Genomic DNA, 19,993 nt, shown 5'->3' with positions numbered 1-19,993 from the left:
ATTTTTAGCAAGAAGGTCAGTCAGGATACCTGGTTTAGCATATTCTCCGAAGCTGTAATAATTTTTCAATATGCAAATGCCTAACACTTTTCCATATGAGGCTCCTTAGTATGGAAATTGGTTTGCAGTGTTGACTGTGTGTTATTGACTTCTCATAAATAAGGTTGTGGGTTGCCTAACACTTATCATACTTAGGAAGTCAGCGGTATAAACGGATCATTTTTTCACAACTGAAATCGGGGAAACTTTCCAATATTCATAGGGAGAAATGGTTAGAAAGTTTGAGAAATGCAGACTTCACTAGCAAGGTGGAAAACCATTTCTGCCTCACTCACTTCTGCAAACTTTACCTCACAGCCATAACTTCAAGATCTTTTGCTAATGTGTTTTCTTTTCCCCAAAAGTCCTCATCTTCTACCATACTCCCAGGTAAGGTCAGGAAACCAGTTTTCTCTTCTCAGTATATGACGCATTAATTCTCATCTTGAAGTATTTACAGACCTGATTTCCCACACTTCAAAGTTCCTGTGTTCATCCTTCTGCTGAGTTATGCCATATTTCGTTCTTTAAGTACAAGATTTTAGGTTCATGCCTCTGTGAGCAATTCCCACCTTAATACTACCTGACAGGTTCCTCTAAACATCCAGACAATACCTCAGTTATAATTACAAACCTCATTTTAAAGTTTGCAGAGTAGACTGTCTCAGACTTAAGAGATACAAAGGACATTATTTCTCAGTTTTAAAACCATATTCCCTTTTAAAAACTGTTTTCTAGTAAACTGAGTTCAAAAATTCTAACTCATTTCTAATATTTTGAACTGGAAAGTCAGGAAAAGGATAGGCAGAATATTCTGAAAACTCAAATATGGAAAGAGGTGGGAAAGGGTTTGGTGAACTTTTTCTAAAAGAGAAACAATTGTCTCCGTGGCATAACGCAGTTGGTGTATAATTTTATTTTCTTTCTATTCATACCTCCAGATGTAGACCCAAAGACTAAAAACAGGAATATTAGAAGGACAAACAGAACTTTTTAGCTGGTAGTGGGTAAACAGGTAGAGACTTAAGCCATCAGGATCAAAGAAAAGGTCTGGCCTGCAAAATCTATGTGAACCAGACAGAAACCACAGGAATCAGACCCTGTGACCTGGATGAGTTCATTCAACTCACATTCAGGGACTGAATTAGGGTCACTTCAGCAAAAATTAAAAAGTTGTTCATTAATGAGAGGTTGCTTTAAAAATTATGTTCTATATTCTAGAAAAGTCATTACCAAAGAGGAAAAGCAAATTACTCTTCTGGTTTCAGATAACTGTGTCTCTGGGAAGCCTAGCTGTTTGTATTTTAAGGTCAAGGGAAGTATATCAACTGTTGGCTTCCCTGTCTCATTTGAGGACCTAGAAAGAAATAACATCAGCAGCTTTGGTCTTGTAAATCCAGATCTAAAAAGTGCTGTCTAAAAAAGGAAACATAGATTTTGTTTCAAAATACATCTCCCCTTAAAAAAGTTGCTTTTCTTCTATAATTCTACCATCACAGATTCATTCCTTTGGGCTAAAAAAGTTAAAATATTAAATTGTAACTCGTTAGACGTGCCTTAGTGTGACTTTGTTTTTTTAAATACTTATTTCTTTACAGCTAGTTGAGAAAAGGGCCCCAAGGAGAAAGGATCTCGAAGCTGGGAGAGAGGATTTGGGTGGGGGTTGGCGGGTTGTGTGCTCTGGAATGAGGGCAATACCCCAGAAAGTACTGGTTGGGTAGGAAACTCTGGAAGGCAGCATCTGTCACTTACTCAAGGGTGTTGCACACAGGTGGCATTTGATAAATATGTGTTGACTGTGTAAAGCAGCACCTAGAAATAAGGAAGGGAAATAAAAAATGGGACCTAGGGAAATGCAGAGACAAGCCTACTTGGCAATTTTGCCTCAGGCTCATCCTGCTAGTACATGATTCTATGCTTCTGTGGCATGTAGTGTGCAGTATGTGTATCATATATCCTGGGTACGCGATCTGATTGGCCCAACGTATTGTAAGTGCCTTACAAGGAAAACTTCAGCTTCTGTTTTGTTTTTTTGTTCTCTTGGGTGCTCAGCACACCGTGGGCACGTCACAATGTTGCTGTCTGACTGACAGCTTGCTTGTGCTGGCAGCTATCAGCCAGCGGGAGGGAAACAGCATCTGAGTCAGCCCAGAGACAGCCAAGAATCACAGTCAAGTGTAATCTTCTGCATAAATATTACAGGACTTTCTCATGCTCAAAAACAAACAAAAACCTGAAGGACACTTTTTGTAGGAATGAACCTTAGACAGGCTCTATTTCAGCATAGCTGTAAGAAATAAAAATGAAAACTGAACCTGTATCTTCAGGAATATAAACATCTCCCTAGAAAGAGCAAGGAAATCAAAAGTTCCAGCTAGCTATCATTTCTAAAAACATCTTTTACCTCTTCTGACTTGTATAGAAGTGGGCCTATGACTGGTTTTCATGGCTGGAGTTGGGCCCACTCTCCCTGCCACTTCCTGGCCCAGGGAGGCCCCATCTGACCCAGGTCTTAGACATCAGCTCAACACGAAAGCTTGGCTTCTTCAGGACATCGTTATTTTAAGTTTATCAGTTTGGAATATGTCAGCATTTTATAAATTTGTTTGTTCTTCTTTATACTTTGAGAGTGTAAATTTTTTTTGTATGTAATCTACCTGGTATTAAAGTTGCACAATTGACATTTAATAGTAACGGTAAATACATCTTTAGTACTTATTGTGTGCCAGTCTCTATTCAAAGCATCTTCAGTGTGTATATTCATCATCTCCTCACAATAACTCTAAGAGGGGGGTACTTGTCCTCAGTTTATAAAGGAGAAAATGAAACCCAGGGAAGTTTAGCAACTTGTCCCAATCATAGAGGCAATGGTTTTTAGTATATTCACAGAGTTGTGTGCCTATCAACATGGTCAATTTTAGAACATTTTCATTACCCCAACAAGAAACTCTGTACCCATTAGCAGTCACTCCCTAGTCTTTCCTCCCTTCAGTCTTAGGCAACCTCTAATCTGCTTTCTGACTCTACAGATTGCCTAGCCTGGATGTTTCACACTCGCATAAATGGAATAAATAATACAATATATGGTCTTTTGTAACAGGCTTCTTTGATGGACATTTGTAATGTTTACACTTTTTGGCTGTTATTAATAGTGCTGCTATAAGCATTCATGTACAAATTTTTGTGTGGACATGAATTTTTAATTCTTCTGGGTATATACATAGGCTAAAATTGCTGGATCCTGTGGCAACTCTATGTTGAGCCTTTGGAGGAAATGTCAGACTGATTTCTAGCACAGCTGCACCATTTTATACTCCCGTCAGCAGTGTACAATGGTTCCAATTTCTCTACATCTTTGCCAACATTTATCATTATCTGGTTTTCCATTTGAGCCATCCTATGCCTGTGCCTCACCATACTGCGAGGTGCTACATCACTGTGGTTTTGATTTGCATTTCCCTAATGATATTGAACATCTTTTCAAGTGCTTATTTGTGCATCTTGTTTGGGGAAATGTCTATTCCGATCCTCTGCCCATTTTTAGTTGGATCATTTGTGCTTTATTATTGAGTTGTAAGAGTTCTTTGTATATTTCAGATACAAATCCCTTGGGAGGTAAATGATTTGCAAATATTTTCTGCCTTTCTGCAGGTTGTTTTTTTTACTTCTTGATGCTATCCATGAAAGTCAAATCTTTCTTGATACTTATCTTCAAACTTATTTCTGTTAGGAGGATGCTGTTATGATGAGTTGAATTGTGTCCAGTGAAAATTCGTACGTTGACGTTGTAACCCCCAGCACCTCAGAATGGGACTTTATTTGGAAATAGCATTATTGCAGTTGTAATTAGTTAAGAAGAGGTCATACTGCAGTAGGGTGGGCCCCCATCCAATGTGACTAGTGTTCATATTAAAAGGGAAAATATGGACACAGACATGCACACATGGAGAATGGTATGTGAAGACTGGAGTTATGCTACCACAAGCCAAAGAACTACTAGAAGCAAGGAGAGAAGCCTGGAACATATCTTATCCTGGTGCCTTGTTCTTGGGCTTCTAGCCTCCAGAACTATGAGACAATAAATTTCTGTTGTTTAAGTCACTCAGGTTGTGGTCATTTTTTTACAGCAGCCCTAGCAAACTATACAACGGCCTAAGATTTATTTTTCCATTTCAGTAGTTACTTTCAGGTCAGAGTTCAAGGTTTAATGATATACCATGTTTTGGTTTGTAATCCTAATTATATTGATCAATTAATTATATGGAAAAATTGCATTGATTTGAGTTCTATTTTTACTTTTCCTATACAGTGTCAGGGTTTAAAAAATATCAAAATGTTATTAAAAGGTATCTGTGTTCATGACATTTAGGTTGCCAACTGCCATTTTGGTTGCTAAACCCTACGTTTCCCTTCTGAATAAGAAAAATGATTTTGCCCAAGGCTCCCCTCCTCCTCCATATGAAATAAGGGAAGTGATCCAAACTCAACTTTGTCTAAGAAACCGATCATGGGAACCCTGTTTTCATTTCCAGTGATTTGCTTAGAAATGTACAAAATACAATTTCAGCAAATAAAACCTAAAGAGAATTCTAGTGGGGAATTTCTGAGAAAAGTTTCCTTGTTCTTAAGAAAGAGACACCAGAGAAAAATTTCCTTCTTCCTCCCTTGATGCAGGCTTTTTGACCATATGGCATGCAGTCTTTCAGAAAATTGCTCACAGACTGGATAGAGTGAGAAACTGGGTTTTTGATGAGGTTGGGGAACGATGACTGGAGACTGCCTTATCTCTGGACTTGTTATGTGAGATGATAAATTTCCTTATTGTTTAGTTTATCAGTGTTTTGCTTGTGTATTCCAAAGTATCTGGACTCGCATGCTGTTCCTTCCTGATAACATTTCATTTTATTTGGCTGAATCTTCTTGTTAATGACTAAGCTCTATAAGGACTCTGTTGAATAATGATTCTGCTGTTCTTAGTGCTCTAAACATTGCTTAATTTGGTATAACTTCAAACATCACTAATTGATGCTGAGCATGTGTGCTGCAAATGGGTTATAGAAGTAATGAGGTATTCACTCCTCTAGTCTCTGGGGTGCCTGGGTAGAGTCTGGAGTAGCTGGAATCATCATGGCAGCAAGTAGTATCCTCTATTTATATACGACTGCTGAACATACTTAGTGTGTACATTGAATTAATGTATTTTTATTGCTTATTTCAAAATAATTAAAAAAGAATATTTAATAATGCTAAACCTAAAGTTGACATGGAATGTCAATAAATTAAATTGCAATATCAATCGTTAGTGGAATAGCCTTCTGGTCGCCTGAAGTTAGCTGTAATTCTCTTTATTCTGTATCCCTTTTATAGATTATTGTCATTGACCCTAACTTCTCTGTGGGAATAGAGAAGCAATTTCTGGAGCACTTCTTTAGAACCCAGACCACCTGAGTTCCAGTCTATGCCTGCCACTGGACTGTGAGTAAATCTTCAAACTTCTCTAGACTTCAGTTCCCTTATCTGTTAACTTCAGGCTTGGGTTAGTGGATCATGGCATTCCACATGCTTTATTTTGATGAAACAAAAATGTTCACATTCTCTGATTACCAAGTTTGTTGCTTTTTTAAATATATAAATAAATGCTGTTTGTTATTCAGGGCGCTCACATTTTCCCTTTCATGCTATTTATTATATATTATAATTAGCCCTCCAAATGTTTCGTTTTCAAATGTTAAATGGTAGAGAGCAAGGATTCTGCAAATAGTAAATGGGTGTAGTAGATAATATCACACTATCTCTTCTGATAAGAATAGTAACTTCATAATAACTTAAAGGTATCATGCCCTTAAACTAAAGAGGAAGTTCTGTGTGGGAAGATAGGAGGAGGTTAAAGACTGAAATATAATGGGTTTCAGTAGTGAATTTGTTAAATTGTGTTCCCTCAAAGAAGCTTTGTGAAGTGAAATGTAAAATGGCATCCCCCTCAAAAACAAAACAAAAGACACAAAAAAAACAGAATAAAACAAAATTCATTATTATTCTTTTGAAGGTATGTATCCTGAAACATTTTGGTTTTGTATACTCTTTTATTTCCAATACAAAACCACAAGTCTTTAAAAGGTCCTTAATGTCTTTGAGTGTGTGTGTGTGTGTGTGTGTGTGTGTGTGTGTAGGAATGGGAGGGATGGGAGGCAAGAAGTTGGCAAAGAGAAGATAAATTATTTGTCTCTTTGTCAAAGAAATCTCAGAAAGACATGATGATCCACCTATATTTACTAGTGCAATGGTGAAGCACTTTTACCACAAGTCTCTGCAGAAATGGAGTATTTAAGACAAACCATAAGATAATGTGTTTCACACTTAAAAGCATAATAGACTCGAACTTACAGGTGAGGTGAGGTGAGATGTAACAAGCCGTGAAGTTTTAAGTACTGTACCTCTGATATCATGTGCTTTGGCTGCAAAAAATAACACCAATGGAACATGATATGACCTAAAATATAGAGAAGGGCTTCTTGTCTAAGCAATGCAATGTGTAGGGGTCCTTTTTAACAAAACCCGTCCTGCATATACTATGTAATATCTGAACACTGATGCAACAGTTCCTGTGGTTCACTTCCTGTTTTTGGTTCTTAAGTTCGCTGGGGTGTGGGGGAGCAGTAAAAGGTCTCTGATTATATTATTTAACACACACAGTGGGGAGAGCACAGCTTTGAGGTATCACATGATATAGACACCTTCTCTGTACTGATCCCAAATGCACCATTCAATATAGAGATGTTCTCTGGGTGTTCAATATTGCAAGTGAACTAGAACTCTAAATACCACTGCATCCATTCACATATTCATTCAAAAATTATTTGTTGCATCCTTATCCAGAGGTTAGGCACATAACCCTTAAAAAAGATGATGACTCTGCTGCCTTCACGGAGCTTGTGTTCTTGAGAGGGAGGTTGATAATAACCAAGCAGCGAACAAAAATATTGTTTTAGGGAGCAATAAATGCTGTAAGAAAATTAAGCAGCAGACCATGTTGGTACCTTTTTTCGATGGCGTGGTCAGGGAAGGGCTCTCTGCAGAGGTGACATTTGAGCTGAGACCTAAATGACAAGAAGGAACCAACAGGCAAAGTGCCAGGCAGAAGTAACAGTCCTTGTACGAGGAATATGCAAGAGGAATGGTTAACAATGCTGGATGGAACTTGGTTACTTCCGGAACTGCAAGAAACCCTCTGTGGCCAAAGAATCGTGAGCACGTGTAAGAGATGAAGTCCCAGAGTTGTTAAGAGTTTCACTTTTATTCTAAGTGCGATTGGTATTCATGGGAGGTTTTAAAGTGGAGTGAGAAGTGATTTAATACACTTGTCACTTAAAAATACAATATTACACTTCGATTTTACTTCTTCAAAACCTAATTTCTAATTCCCGCGCGGGTCAAACGACATCCCGGCTATCCCTTTTTGTCCTGGTTGTGCTCGCCGCCTGCTAGTTTGCACCCGACGCTCTGCGCCTGCTGTTGACAGCCTCAGTGGAGCGTGTGACAGTTGGCAGGAGCAGTGAGGCACAGCTGGAGCCAAGTTGCTGCAGGGGTCGGGTAGGCGGGAGAGAAAGAGGAGGCGGTGGCAGCGCTTTGGGAGGGCCGCGCAGCCTTCGCCACGAGAGTGCCGGCGATGCGCACACCCAGCAAGGGGTGAGGAAGAGGGGCCCCAACGATCCTTCCCGGGGCCCATGGGGCCCCTAGTTGCTCCATCTGGAAGGTTCGCCGGGTCTGCCCGGATTTGACATTGGAAACAATGGTGGCTTGGGGCTGGAGGCAAAAGCGCGAGCGCTGGAGGGCGGGGTAACTAAGGGAGTTTCTGCTTCTGAGGCCTAGCTCTGCGGGGTCTGGCGGAGAACCCCAGCGGCGGCACCCCGGGAACCTGAAGTGTTGATTTAGGGCTCGGCTCCTGCTGGCCTTCTGCCCACATCCTGCGGCACCCACGTCCCCCGGCTCCAGCGCCGGGTTTTGTCATTCGCCTGCATGAGCAGACCCCGCCCTAAACCACTACCAAGCGGACAGAATCCCTGGGGCCTTTGGCTCCGCCGGGGTCCCCCCCCCCCCACTTGCGACCACTCTGCTGTGGGCGGGCAGCCCTTCCGAGAAGGCCTACAGCGCTTTCGCGTTCGGAGCTTGCGCAAGTGAGCTCCCCAGAGCCAGTCTCCCCAGGGAAACGAAGCTTCGCAATCCTGGGAGCGACCTTCACCCGCAGGCTCCTGCTCTGCCTTCAGATCTCGGCACCTTCCAGCGAGGCTTCTCCTCACCAAGCCATCCGAATTAGCGATCCACTCACTCTCCATCACATCACCCTGATTTAATGCGCAGCGGGATATTTATTTCAGCCTTGTGTATCTTCTGTGTTTGTTTATTGTCTGTTTCTGGAATGTCCGCTCCACGGGGCACTGACCCTGTTTTTCCGCCGCGATGCCGCGCTGAGACTCAGTGCCTGGGACCCTGCCCCGGAGGAAGGCAGTATGCCGTCACATTTGCTGAATGACTCAATGTCGTTCCCGGCAGTGGAAGAGACCAGAGAGGCTGCCCTTTGTTGTGGGGGCGGGGCTTGTCCTGGCCCCGCCCTTGGACCAGCCCCCAGGTCTAACCAGCTCCTCCCACTCTTCTCCCGGGAATTAGGCTTGGGGCAGTACCGTGCTTTTCCTCCTAGCCTCCCTCGCATTTTCTGCAGCTGTCGCGAAAACCCGGAGCAGCGGAACCGCAGAGCGGCGGAGCGGAGCCCCCCCTCGCGGCACCTCCCCAACAGCCCTCGGCGGCAGTGCTGGGCATGCTCAGTCGGCAGGGCCGCTTCAGCTCTTGGAGTAGGAAGCTAGGGCGCTCCGGCTGTAAGGAGCCGCGGCGGGGGGAAAATGGAGCCCTTCACCAATGGTGAGTGGGCGGCCAGCGGTGCCGGGGTTGGGGCTCTCTGGGGCCCAGAGGACCGTGGCCAGATGTGACGCGAGGGGTTGGGTTGCAGTCTTCCCCATCGCGGGTTTTCTGCGAGGGTTTGGGGCCGGCGAAAGGGGACTGGGGGAGGCTGCTGGAGGCATCGGGATGGGGTGGGGGGGCTGTCGGGCAGCGGCCGGCGCGGGGCTGGGGGCTGGTGTGAAGGTCAGCGCCACCGCCTGCCCGGGGTAGGGGGGATCGTCCGGAGCGGCTGGACCAGACGCTCCGCTGCGGGGCCAGGTGGGCGAACGGCAAAGTTTGGGCTGCTGTGCGGAGAGGAGGGAAAGTTGGCAGCCCGGGTTTGCCCCCGGAGAAGGTGGTGTCTGCCGCCGCTCTCGAGCTGGAAGGGTTAAGCCGCGGCCCCTGCCAAACCCAACTTCTGTGCTGCGCTGGGAGCTGTCCCCCTGTCCTTCAGCGAGTTGCCGGCATGCCTTTTCCTAATAGAATGGGCTGGGGGTGGGTGGTTTGGCAGGTTAATTTAGTGGAAGAAAGGGAAACTTGGGGAAAGGCTTGCTTACTTCTGATCGGTGCCAAGGAGGTGCCTGCCCGCATTGCCACCGTCCTGCTGCTGAGGCAGTCTGCAGGGCGTTCATGCTTCCTTTTCCCGGCTTCCGATAAACATCAGTTTTTCAGTTGAAGGCTCATTAAATATCAAGGATCCCTCACGGTGATACCATAATGTGACTTGAAGAGTCAAAGCTGGAACCTGCAGGAATGCTCTGCAAAACAGCCACAACCCTTTACTGGACGGAGAGAATAAATCCCACCCTAGTTAAAACAATGGCTTTGTTTGGACCAGAAGTGCTGGAGTCACTATATAGGGAGGAAATGTCATCAATTTGTAGCATTGAGTATATGGATTCCTTTTAGGGATAGAAAGCAGGAGAACTGCCAGTAAGGGAGAATTTACACTTAAGTTAGAGAATTCATCCTCTAGTTGATGTGTTTTCTTGCGGGTGATATGGTTATTTCAGATAGATAGTTTGTCATATAATAGAAGCCAAAGTCTACCCCTTTTGGGTAGGTTAGTTGCGACCCAAAAGATAGAGACATTGTCCACTATATTATATCGCAAACTGACTTTGTTGTATGTTATACCTCATTCATGGGCCTGCAGATTATTCATTATATTCTCATTACATTACTCATTGTGATTCACAAATGCTTTATTCTACTGCCATCTTCCTGTCTGTGATGTTTAATTAGGCTTAATGACAACTTTAATTCTGAATTTTCTTTCTCATTCACGTTCTATTTGTAACTATTAAGGTTCTAAGAAGAGTCTTGTAAAGTCACTAAGCGAATTAAGAAAGATTTGAATGGAAAGGAACCTTAGAGACCATATAGTACTCTAGTGTAAAATATGTTTAATACAGATCACTCGATCCTTTCAAATGATTATTCCAAGGCTTTTTCTTTGTTCTAGGTAGAATGCTTGGAGTTTCTATCGTTGTAGGATTTTAAGTGTGAAATTTCATCTAAGTTGAAAAAAAAAAAAAAATCGCCTAGCAAGGCTGAGTCATCCATTTGGTCAAGATCATTGCTAGCTGATTTGATGAACCTGTGTCTACAGAATTAAAGTACATTCTCACATCTTAAAATTGGGGCCTTTCCTCCCCTCTTAGAATATGCTCCTTTAGATATGAATATTTTCAAATTGTCTCATTTTGGAGGGCAGTGGAAAAGTCCTACAGAAGAGAATAAAAAAAAAAGCAATCCATCAACTTTCATGTAGGAAATTGGATTTCTAATCCTTTCCTATCTATCATCCAGATTTTCAGAGCCTGTGTTGGAGCCCGTTTGGCAATGCATCATTTTGGTTAATGTATTAATCACTCCTTGGAGGCTTATCCAGACTCATTTAACAAGGAGAATGGGAACTACAATGTCTAAAGTTAACAAGAAATAAGCTCCTACCAGTTTGAGGTGTTTTTCAGGTTTAAGATGGACTAGTTTTTTTATTTTATTTCATAACTTTTGAAGGACAGGTGTAGAATTTTCTAGTGTCTTCAAACAGGAGATGGAATAGTGGAAAGTATATCTATTTTGTACTTCCTCCTTTTGAGTACAAAGGACATGTAGACTTAACTCTTCTCGCATAGGTTTGGGTGTTTTGGTGCAGATTATTTCATTATCCATAGAATTTATGATTGCAGGAATTATCAATCTGGGTATGGGTTTTTGTTACACATTCATTCTCTTTTACTAAAATCTTCACCACTTACACTTTCTCAAGACAGTTTTAGTAATTCAGGACCACATATCTTTCAGTTAAAATCTTGTCAGTGGTTTCACCCTCTGACCTATAAATTTATAAAGGAAGCAAATTTAGTTTCTGTTTTGCCATTTTGGCTTTCAATTCTCATCTATCCCAGTAAAGCTTTTGGTACTTTTCCTGTTAAAACTTGCTGCTGGTATGGCTCAGTTTTCTTCCTTTGCCTGCTGATAATGGGCTTATTTAATGGTCATCCTGTTTTCCTTTCCAGGTAACATATTGCTGTAACCCATTTAACATGCACATCTCTAGAAAAGGCTTATAAGGAGGGACCTTAGTGTCAAGATTTCCCCTTTGGCTCAGGAGGTATTTTTGGTCTTGCCCTTGGGAGGTACTGCTGACTGTTACGCTGAAGACTGGATGTCCATTCTGGCTTTGGGATCTTTGGTGACTTTTTTTGTGGGGAGAGAGATGTGCTGCACCAGTCCTCAAGATTGATTTAACAGTATTATATCCTGTTTGGCAGGTAGAGGTGAAACTATTAGGAAGTAGCGATTTAAGTATTACCAAAAAGCAAACAAAAGTTATGGCAACTCTCTAGGTCCTTAGATAGATGTACTAGATTAGGACAAGTAATTATTTGATGACTCTTTAGATTTATTTGTCCTTATGCAGGGGTACGATATTTCAGAGTAACTTAAATTCTTATTAAGGAATGTAAATACCAGAGCTCACCCTTAATTGAGGTCTGAGGTTGTTGGGCCTAGGGATTTGTGACTTCGTTTTGAGGATGTTAGAAGTATTCACCAGAGGGGAGCGAATTCAGGATTTGGAAGCATATTGACGGAGAAGGACTCCTGTCTCTCTCTCTCTTTTTCCCCATTTTTTCTGGTTTGTGGTATGGCTTGAAGTAAATCCAGAGGGTGAAAAAGCGTTGATTTTTTGAAGTCCCAGAACTGAAAACATAATTTAAACGGTTTGTCCATTGTTTTCATATGAACTAAGCCCCCAGAAAACACTTCAGAACTACAGCCTCTTACATAATCAAGTGAGGGAGACTTATAAAATTATTTTTGATTTTGTTTTCAGATTGGCATCCAATTGAAAATATTTCCCAACTTCTAAAATGAGAAGCCTGGATAACAAATTAGATATTCATGGTTGTAAGGCAGTATGGAATTGTGATTTCATCTTTTTATCTTACAAATAACAATTGTCCTATAGTATGCATTTCTTTAAAATAATTTTTTAGCATTATCTGTCAAAAATGTGAGCTTACCACATTTTGTTTATATATATTTGTTCTATGATAAATTACCACATTGAAAGAAAACCTTAAAAAATGGAAGACTGTAGTTTCTTTCTATGTGATGGAATATAAGTTAAATTCTGTTTTTAATCCTCTGTCTTTTTTGTTTCAGTTTAGGGAAATAGAAACTATAGGAATAGTATGTTAACATCATTTAATAGTCTAAGATTGAGGCTATGACTGGAACCCAATTCAGTTTTTACCTGGAAAGCAGTGCTGGAAAAGTTCTTTGTGCTTTACTTAACAATCGCCAAGAAAGAGCGTCTTGAGACAAGATAAATAGACAGCATACTTTAGATTCTATTAAAATTATTTATATGTAGGTGATCCTTGAAAACTCAGCCTGGTAGGCAGAGATTTTTGAAATGGTCATACCTTGAGCCTTGCAAGTCTTTGGCTCAGAAATGAGCCTAGTTTGGGGAGCAACTAGTTTTGAGATGGAAAGATAGAATCAGGGTTGGAAAGGAGTGGTAGGTGGATCTGGTTGGACAAAAGAAATTGAGGGCTGAAGGGATGAATGAGTTAAGACGAGCCTTTGGAGGCCCGGGAAGTTAGACAGAAAACCTTTTCCATGAGTTTAATCGTACTATGTATTTCTCTCTTTCATAGTCAGATAATTCATAGTGACTTGTAAATTAGGACTGTTCACTCCCCTGAATGTTTTAGATTTCAAGAAAAAAAAAAAACGGAGAGGACTATAGAGCCATTGACCTTGTGGGATCATCATGATAGCAGTCACCATTCTTTATTGCCTGGTTTTCCTTCACTTTTCTGCTGACGCTTATGGTTGAACAATGCGCCAATTAAATTTTTTTAAAATTCCAACCTTAGCATCTAAACTAGGAGGAAACCAGTTCATTTGCCAAATAAAGGAAATTTCAGGCTTCTAAGGGAGTTTGAAAAAACCGTGGAGAATCAAGTCAACTGTAGAAGATCCTTTGAAGTTCTTCTGTTTTAAGAGTATTTCCTTAATGGAGATCTTCCTGGGCATTTCTCCCACGTATTACAAGAATGTAGTCACCTACATAAAACTCAAGCCAATTGTCTGGACTTCTGTAGATTGGGGGGCTGGATGGTCCAAAGTCTTCTCCAGTCCCCCTGCATTATTGCGGGAGGTCAAGCCAGTGATCTGTGATATAGGCAGTAAAAGAAGGCTTCCTGATATTTCTGTGGGAGAGAGCTTTATAAGCTGGGAGAACAGGAGAAAGGGAAGTGCAGAGAGAAGCGGTACCTCTGTGAGTTGGGTGTGCTCCTTTCCCTCCTGGATCTCGCAGCAAAGATAACGAGGGTTGCGTAGTAGTATTTCCCAGACAACTGCCCCAGGTGTCATTTGGTGTCATACAGGACCTTTCTGGTGGGCAAGAAGGCTTTGGCCATAGTTTTTCTCAATGCTGAAACTGTTATTTTATAAAGTTTAAAACAGTTGTTAGAATAGTCATCACCTCTCTAACATCACACCATTCCAGGGTTCTTGTCGGAGGAAAAATACATGGAGATTAGTGAGAGTGAGGAGAGCTAAATGTTGAAAAGAACTTTCTTTAGGTTGGTATTAGTAGTGTGATTTGAAGACTGAAGTAGGGTAATACTTGTCAAGTTTCTTCTTGTCCCATAATTGTCAAAAGGACCTCAATGGTTAAGTTAGGGGGGGCTGCTGCGGGCGCTTGGGGCTTGGTGGGAGGAACTAGTGTGTCCCAGATTTTATCAAGTGTCCATGAGTTTGGGATGGTTCTGCCTTATATACATCAGCAGTAGTTTCTTTGCTTTTTAAACCCAGTGCTAAGTATCTAACCCTTTGGGCCACTGACATTGTCCTTACAGTATCTAGATTGGGTGGCTAGACTAAGAAAACAGTTTAGACTGAGCAGAGTATTGGGTGTTAGTGGGAAAAAGAAGTGCATTGCTGTTTAAAATAGCAGACTCACTTCCATACAGAAGCTTGGTAATGTTCCAGCTGGAGGAAGCACACAGAAAAATAATTAAATGTGGAAGGAGGTTCTAGTCTGACTTGGGGATTAGATAATAAATATATGTGTTGAGTTAGATAGAAATTAGCATTCACTGAAATGTGGCTAGTTTTGTTTGAATGCAGTTGTTCATTGTAGTTGGGTACATAGTTCTGTTTTCATTCATTGCTCATTTACGAAATACCATTGAGATAAAGACTTGAATTCATGCATAGAAGCTTTTCTTGGCAGATCGTCAAATGACAATGACAAATGGTAGGAAAAAATGTGGTTACAATCCCAGGTGTTTGGATAATCATCACTATTTTTAACAAATGGGTTAATGATAATCAAAGTGATCCTCAGTAAGTTGTAAATTGATGGCAAAGTTTTTGCTATAGAGATTTAAAACTATCATTTGCTTGTGTTTTATCAGTCTGATGGAAAAGCATTTCAGAGAATTATCAGCAAATTAATTCTTTGTTCAAATCCATCTGAGAGCAAGTCTAGCAATTATATTCATTTACCGGTTGAGGTATTTTCTAACTCATAAGCATTCTGTATACATTGAAGGGTTTTCATAAATTTCTTTTGCTGATCTCATTCAGTAACATATAGTCTTTGTTAAATGACTTACAGGTATTCGTTATGCCTCATGTCATTTTCATTTTAAATAAGGAATTATCATAGGTTAAGATACTTTTGAAACTATATCCAGATAATTGATGGAATTAAAAGTAAACTTTTTAGCTTTAGATCTTAGAAAGGTGTCTGCCGCTTTGTAGATTTGCATGAGAGATGAATGGGCATAAATATATACTCATCATTGACAGTTTCAATTGCTTTTTATACCTGAATCTTTCTAAGAGGTACCCTGAGGATTGTCAAGGACTGTGGGACTTGTGTTATGAGGAAAGATTGTTAAAAGTATTGTATAAGATAAAGATTATAAATTTGATTGGAGGGTGAGTTTGTTACAGATATAAACATTAGGGTAAATAATTTATCCTAGAAAAGGAAAAGAAAGTTGAAAATTAAGCTGAAATAACTTAATTTTTCCCCATGAAGATATTGTCTAAATTTTAAGTGACTAAAATGACATACCTTTATGTGAATTCTAATCATTGTCATAATGATAAATATACGGACAAAGGAACCAAATGATCTCAGCATTCTGTATTGTCTGTATTCTTTAGTCCATGGAACGTTATGTTTCACTTGTTAACTTGATGCTTTGTAGTTGTCCTGTGGCCAGAATTTTGACTAGAGTATTTTCTCAGTGGAATCTGCAATGTTTTTGAATGCTGGTTGTTCAGCAGAACTAAATAGTTATTATTAGAACTTTGTACATTATTGTAAATTTTATATTTTCTCTTGGTTCTGTATTAATTCCATTGTGGATAACAACCAGAGAAAATACAAATATACATATATATGTATATGTGTGTGTGTATATATATATATATTTGTATATATTGTGTGTGTGTATGGACTATATTGTACAAAAATTTTTTTAGAAGATGAATGCTTTGGGCTCAATTCTGTTTTATTGAAAGCAGATAATACTGTGATTCAGATCTATTCATTATTTATTCTTTTTTTTGGTTATTTTCCCATTTTTAAAAAATTTTGAATTTCTTCCTTTTTATATCATGCTAATAGTTTTTCTTTATTTCTTATCTTTAAGACTGAAAATAGAACAAGCCAAAATTAGTTTTCCGTTTTCTCCTTGCTCCATTCTTCTATTGGAGAGTCAGGAGTGATGGTCAGAGAAGTATAGAGTGAATATTTTAATTCAAATTCTTCTTATCATTTTAAACTGCCTCAATTAACAAGTTATTTTTTAAATTTCTTTTTGATACGTCCCAACTTATCTCTTTTAAAAAAGGTAATAGTTTTTAAAAAGATGCCCACCTCAAATAAATTAAAATATACCTTCACTGTATGCTAACTTGTGCCACTCTGTGTTCTTAAAGCTGGAGTACAGATATGAATGTAGCATGGTCTCTGCCCTTGAGGAGATTATAGTCCAGCAGAATTAATTTGTTAAAAAGGTATACAAACATACAAAATAGTACATTCTCTTCGAAAATTGTCAGGCTTCAAGAAGCACAGGACCCATCTCACATCACTTTTTTAAAGATGCATTTGGTTTTGTACTTTTAGTTTTTCATTTTGGAGATCTACGCATGAATCTGTCTCATTTTGTAAGACTGCTGCATAGTGTAGCATAATAGAGCAGTTCAGACTGCTGCTTTCAAATCCTAACTCCTCACACACTAGCTCTGTGATTCTTATTTAAGGAGATTACCAAGATGTTTTACTATCTTTAGTTATAAAACTAAAATATGCACAGAAATGGAAACTTTTTCTGATATTAGCTGAGCGCTAAGATATATGGTGGTTTGACATATTCCAGCCATAGTGAGATTTTTAAAATTGAGGAACAAGTGGTATTTCTTTCTTGTTTCTTGTTTACTACATGTTTGAGGCCAGTATAGGATTCTTTCCATTTCGTCTTTAATAATTATTATGTATCTGTAACACTTTCAGGGAAGTGTTACGTGAGAGTAGAGGACCTATTCATTGCTACATCTAATTTAATTCTGGCTTAGATGTTTTTTTCTGGTTCGTTTCAGCAAATGTAATATGCAGCACCTCATTATTCATACAAGTAGAACTTGTTTCAGTCTTAGATCAGGTATTAAATATATTTTGCCTGTCAGGTGGGTTTGAAATAGTTAGGAATTTAAGACCAAAGGGGACAGTGTTAACAGGAAGATATAGAATAAGGGCACTTCATTAACTGGTAACAAGGCCTGTGTTTCATAGGTGTCAGGAATGCAAACAAACATGTCTGTGTTTAAATTCATACCTGTTTTGCTATGTTTCCTCATAGGAAGCTTAATAAGAAGCTAGTTTTCCTAGTGAATTTGTGTTTCTGCTAGTGACCGTGACACCCTTACTTTATTATTAGTTTTGCTGAAGGATTGTAACTTGGCAGCCACTTTTGGCTCTGAGAATCTGTTAGGAATCATGGCAATTGACCTCCTTACCTCCTCCACCCTACCAGGAATCTCTGGAACTTTTTTCCCCCCTCGCAAAGACAATAGTTCTAAAACATAGAAGGTAGTGGTTTGGGCCAAGTGGCAATGTGAAGGCTCCTTCAAGCTCCTTCAAGGAGCTCTGCGGATGAGTTGCATGGGAACAGAGTAGAGGCGTTTCTGTCTTGGGCCACAATTGTTCCTGGGAAACCTCAGGGTTAAGAAAATAGTTTTTCCCACAGGAATAAATTATTGGCGTCCACATTCCTACCCAGCGATGCTCAAAGAAACATACATGGTGTGTTGTGAAGGCAGAAATGCCACTTGTTTAGGACTCCATTTTCTAAACGGTTAAAACCATGTTTCCGGTTCTATGTGTACATGCTTGTTCAGTGGAAACCATCAGTTACATACAATAAATAAAAACACAGTTATCTTGTATTTGATTGCTACTAGAGTTGGCACCTAACATCGTGTCCCACACATAGTAGACGTTCAATTAATGTTATCGGAGATTAATATTACTTCAAATAACTCCAAAACACACATTTACATGACAGTTTTACTCTGTACTCTTTTAATTTAGAGGTTTTTCTTCTATTTTTTTTCCAAGTAAAGTTGAGTTTCAATGCTCTTCCTTTTTCTATAAATGTCTTTATAGGAAATAGAGTAATTACAAATCACTTTTTGGGGGAATATTTTTATCAGTGTTTATTTAGCTTCCCTTTTCACTGAAATGCAGTCTGAGTACTTGCTATGTTTCAGACATACAAAGTGCTTTGTATATAGTGCTAAATAAGACCTGGTCTCAGTGTTTGAGGGGAAGAAGATGATGGTAGGGAGGGAGTCTCTTACTCTGAACTAGTTTCAAAAGCAAAATTAAAGAATAACCCAACATCTTCCTCCTCCCTTCTTTCATCTTCTGTGCTTATTCCATAGCTATGGTTAAGTTCAATTATTTTTTTTCTGGACTCAGGAATCCAGGATGAGCCCAAACCCCGTGTCCCTTCGTGTCCTGCTATAGAGTTATCCAGATCGTCTTACTTACTTTATGTATTTACTTTATATGCTTTTTCATTGAAAAAACAGTGTATTGAAACTTCCATGCTTGAATCAAGATGTCTGGAGAGTTTGGGATTTTGTTTCTTTATCTTTGAAGACAGAATTATGGTTCTCAAACTTTTTGGTCTCAGACCACCTTTTATACTCTTAAAAATTATTGTGGACCCCTAAAAGCTTTTGTTTATATGGGTTATAGCTCTGGTTATTTGCTGCATTAGAAATTAATACTGAAAAAATTAAAATATTAATTTATTTCATAACAATAAAAAATCTTTTACATGCTAACATAAGTAACATTTTTAATGAAAAATAACTGTTTTCCAAAACAAAAAAATATTAGTGAAAGGTGTTATTTTACATTGTTGCAAATCTCTTCCATGTTTGGCTTAATAAAAAACTAGATTTTCAGATTTGCTTCTGTTGTCAGTCTGTTATATCACATGTCATGGAGTCTGTGGTAAACTCCACTGTGCACTCATAAGAGAATGGGAGTGAAAATGGCAAAAACCTCTTATTACGGAAATAGTTTGACCTTGAAGACCCACTGAAAGAGTATCAGGGATGCCCAGGGTAGCCATACCACATCTTAAGTACTGTTAGTCTAAACATTAAACCTGCCGTTTATAGGGACTGGAGAGGAATACTTTAGGAGTCCACAGCAGGTAGAAAGTGGAGCTGTTGAAACTGGGCAGCAGGTTTCTTAAGATAGATCTAGGTCACAGGAGAAGGAAATGTTCTGGCCAGGCATATCTGACAAACCACATATTAGGGGCCTTGGTTATTTGAGGATTCTACAGTTATTTATCTCAGCCCTGGATAGTTCTAAACTAGAGAGGACAAAAACAAGTTTAAAAACTAATTACCTTTAAAAAAAAAAAATGAAGTTTTATCTGTTTGGTTTTTATATTAATACCTGAAGGGTTTTCAACGAGATGCCCCTCTTTCCCAAATCCCCCCTCTCCAACATACACATAGTAAGAATACATAATTTAACTTCTCAGCCCTTTTGTGATTTCTTAGACTTACCTTCATTTTAATGAATTAAAGGCCTACATTGTTAAGTTCAATTATTTTTTCACTACTTGTCCTGATCTATGGAGTCCAGAATGATACAAAACCCTTTGTTCCATATCTGCCCTGCCATAGAATGATCTAGACCTTTAAGAGAACTAGAATCAACACTTTTTTTTTTTTGGGGGGGGGGTCTTTAGGTCCATGAATGATTGATTGATCTACTTAAAACTGTCTTCCCCCTTGAAAATATATCTGTACCTCCATGTTCATAGCAGCTTTATTTACAATGGCCAAGACATGGAAACAACCTAAGTGTCCATCGACTGATGAATAAATAAAGAAGTTGTGGTATATATACACGATGGAATATTATTCAGCCTTAAAAACAAGGAAAACC

At 39.5% G+C, this 19,993-nt stretch overlaps 1 protein-coding gene across 1 annotated transcript in view; it reads left to right on the top strand.

Annotated features, from left to right (window-relative positions):
- Positions 1–7,637: 7,637 nt before the first annotated feature.
- Positions 7,638–19,993, top strand: part of LNPEP (leucyl and cystinyl aminopeptidase) — a 78,401-nt gene continuing 66,045 nt past the window's right edge. The window contains exon 1 of the mRNA XM_074329203.1: positions 7,638–8,952. Coding sequence (XP_074185304.1) covers positions 8,934–8,952 — 19 coding nt within the window. The 5' untranslated portion in view covers positions 7,638–8,933. The remainder of the gene's footprint in view (positions 8,953–19,993) is intronic.

This window comes from Rhinolophus sinicus, linkage group LG03 (genome assembly GCF_036562045.2).
Source record: "Rhinolophus sinicus isolate RSC01 linkage group LG03, ASM3656204v1, whole genome shotgun sequence".
Lineage (NCBI taxonomy): Eukaryota > Metazoa > Chordata > Mammalia > Chiroptera > Rhinolophidae > Rhinolophus > Rhinolophus sinicus.
The sequence above is the reverse complement of the archived record's forward strand: the minus strand, read 5'-3'. Positions and strand labels throughout refer to the sequence as shown.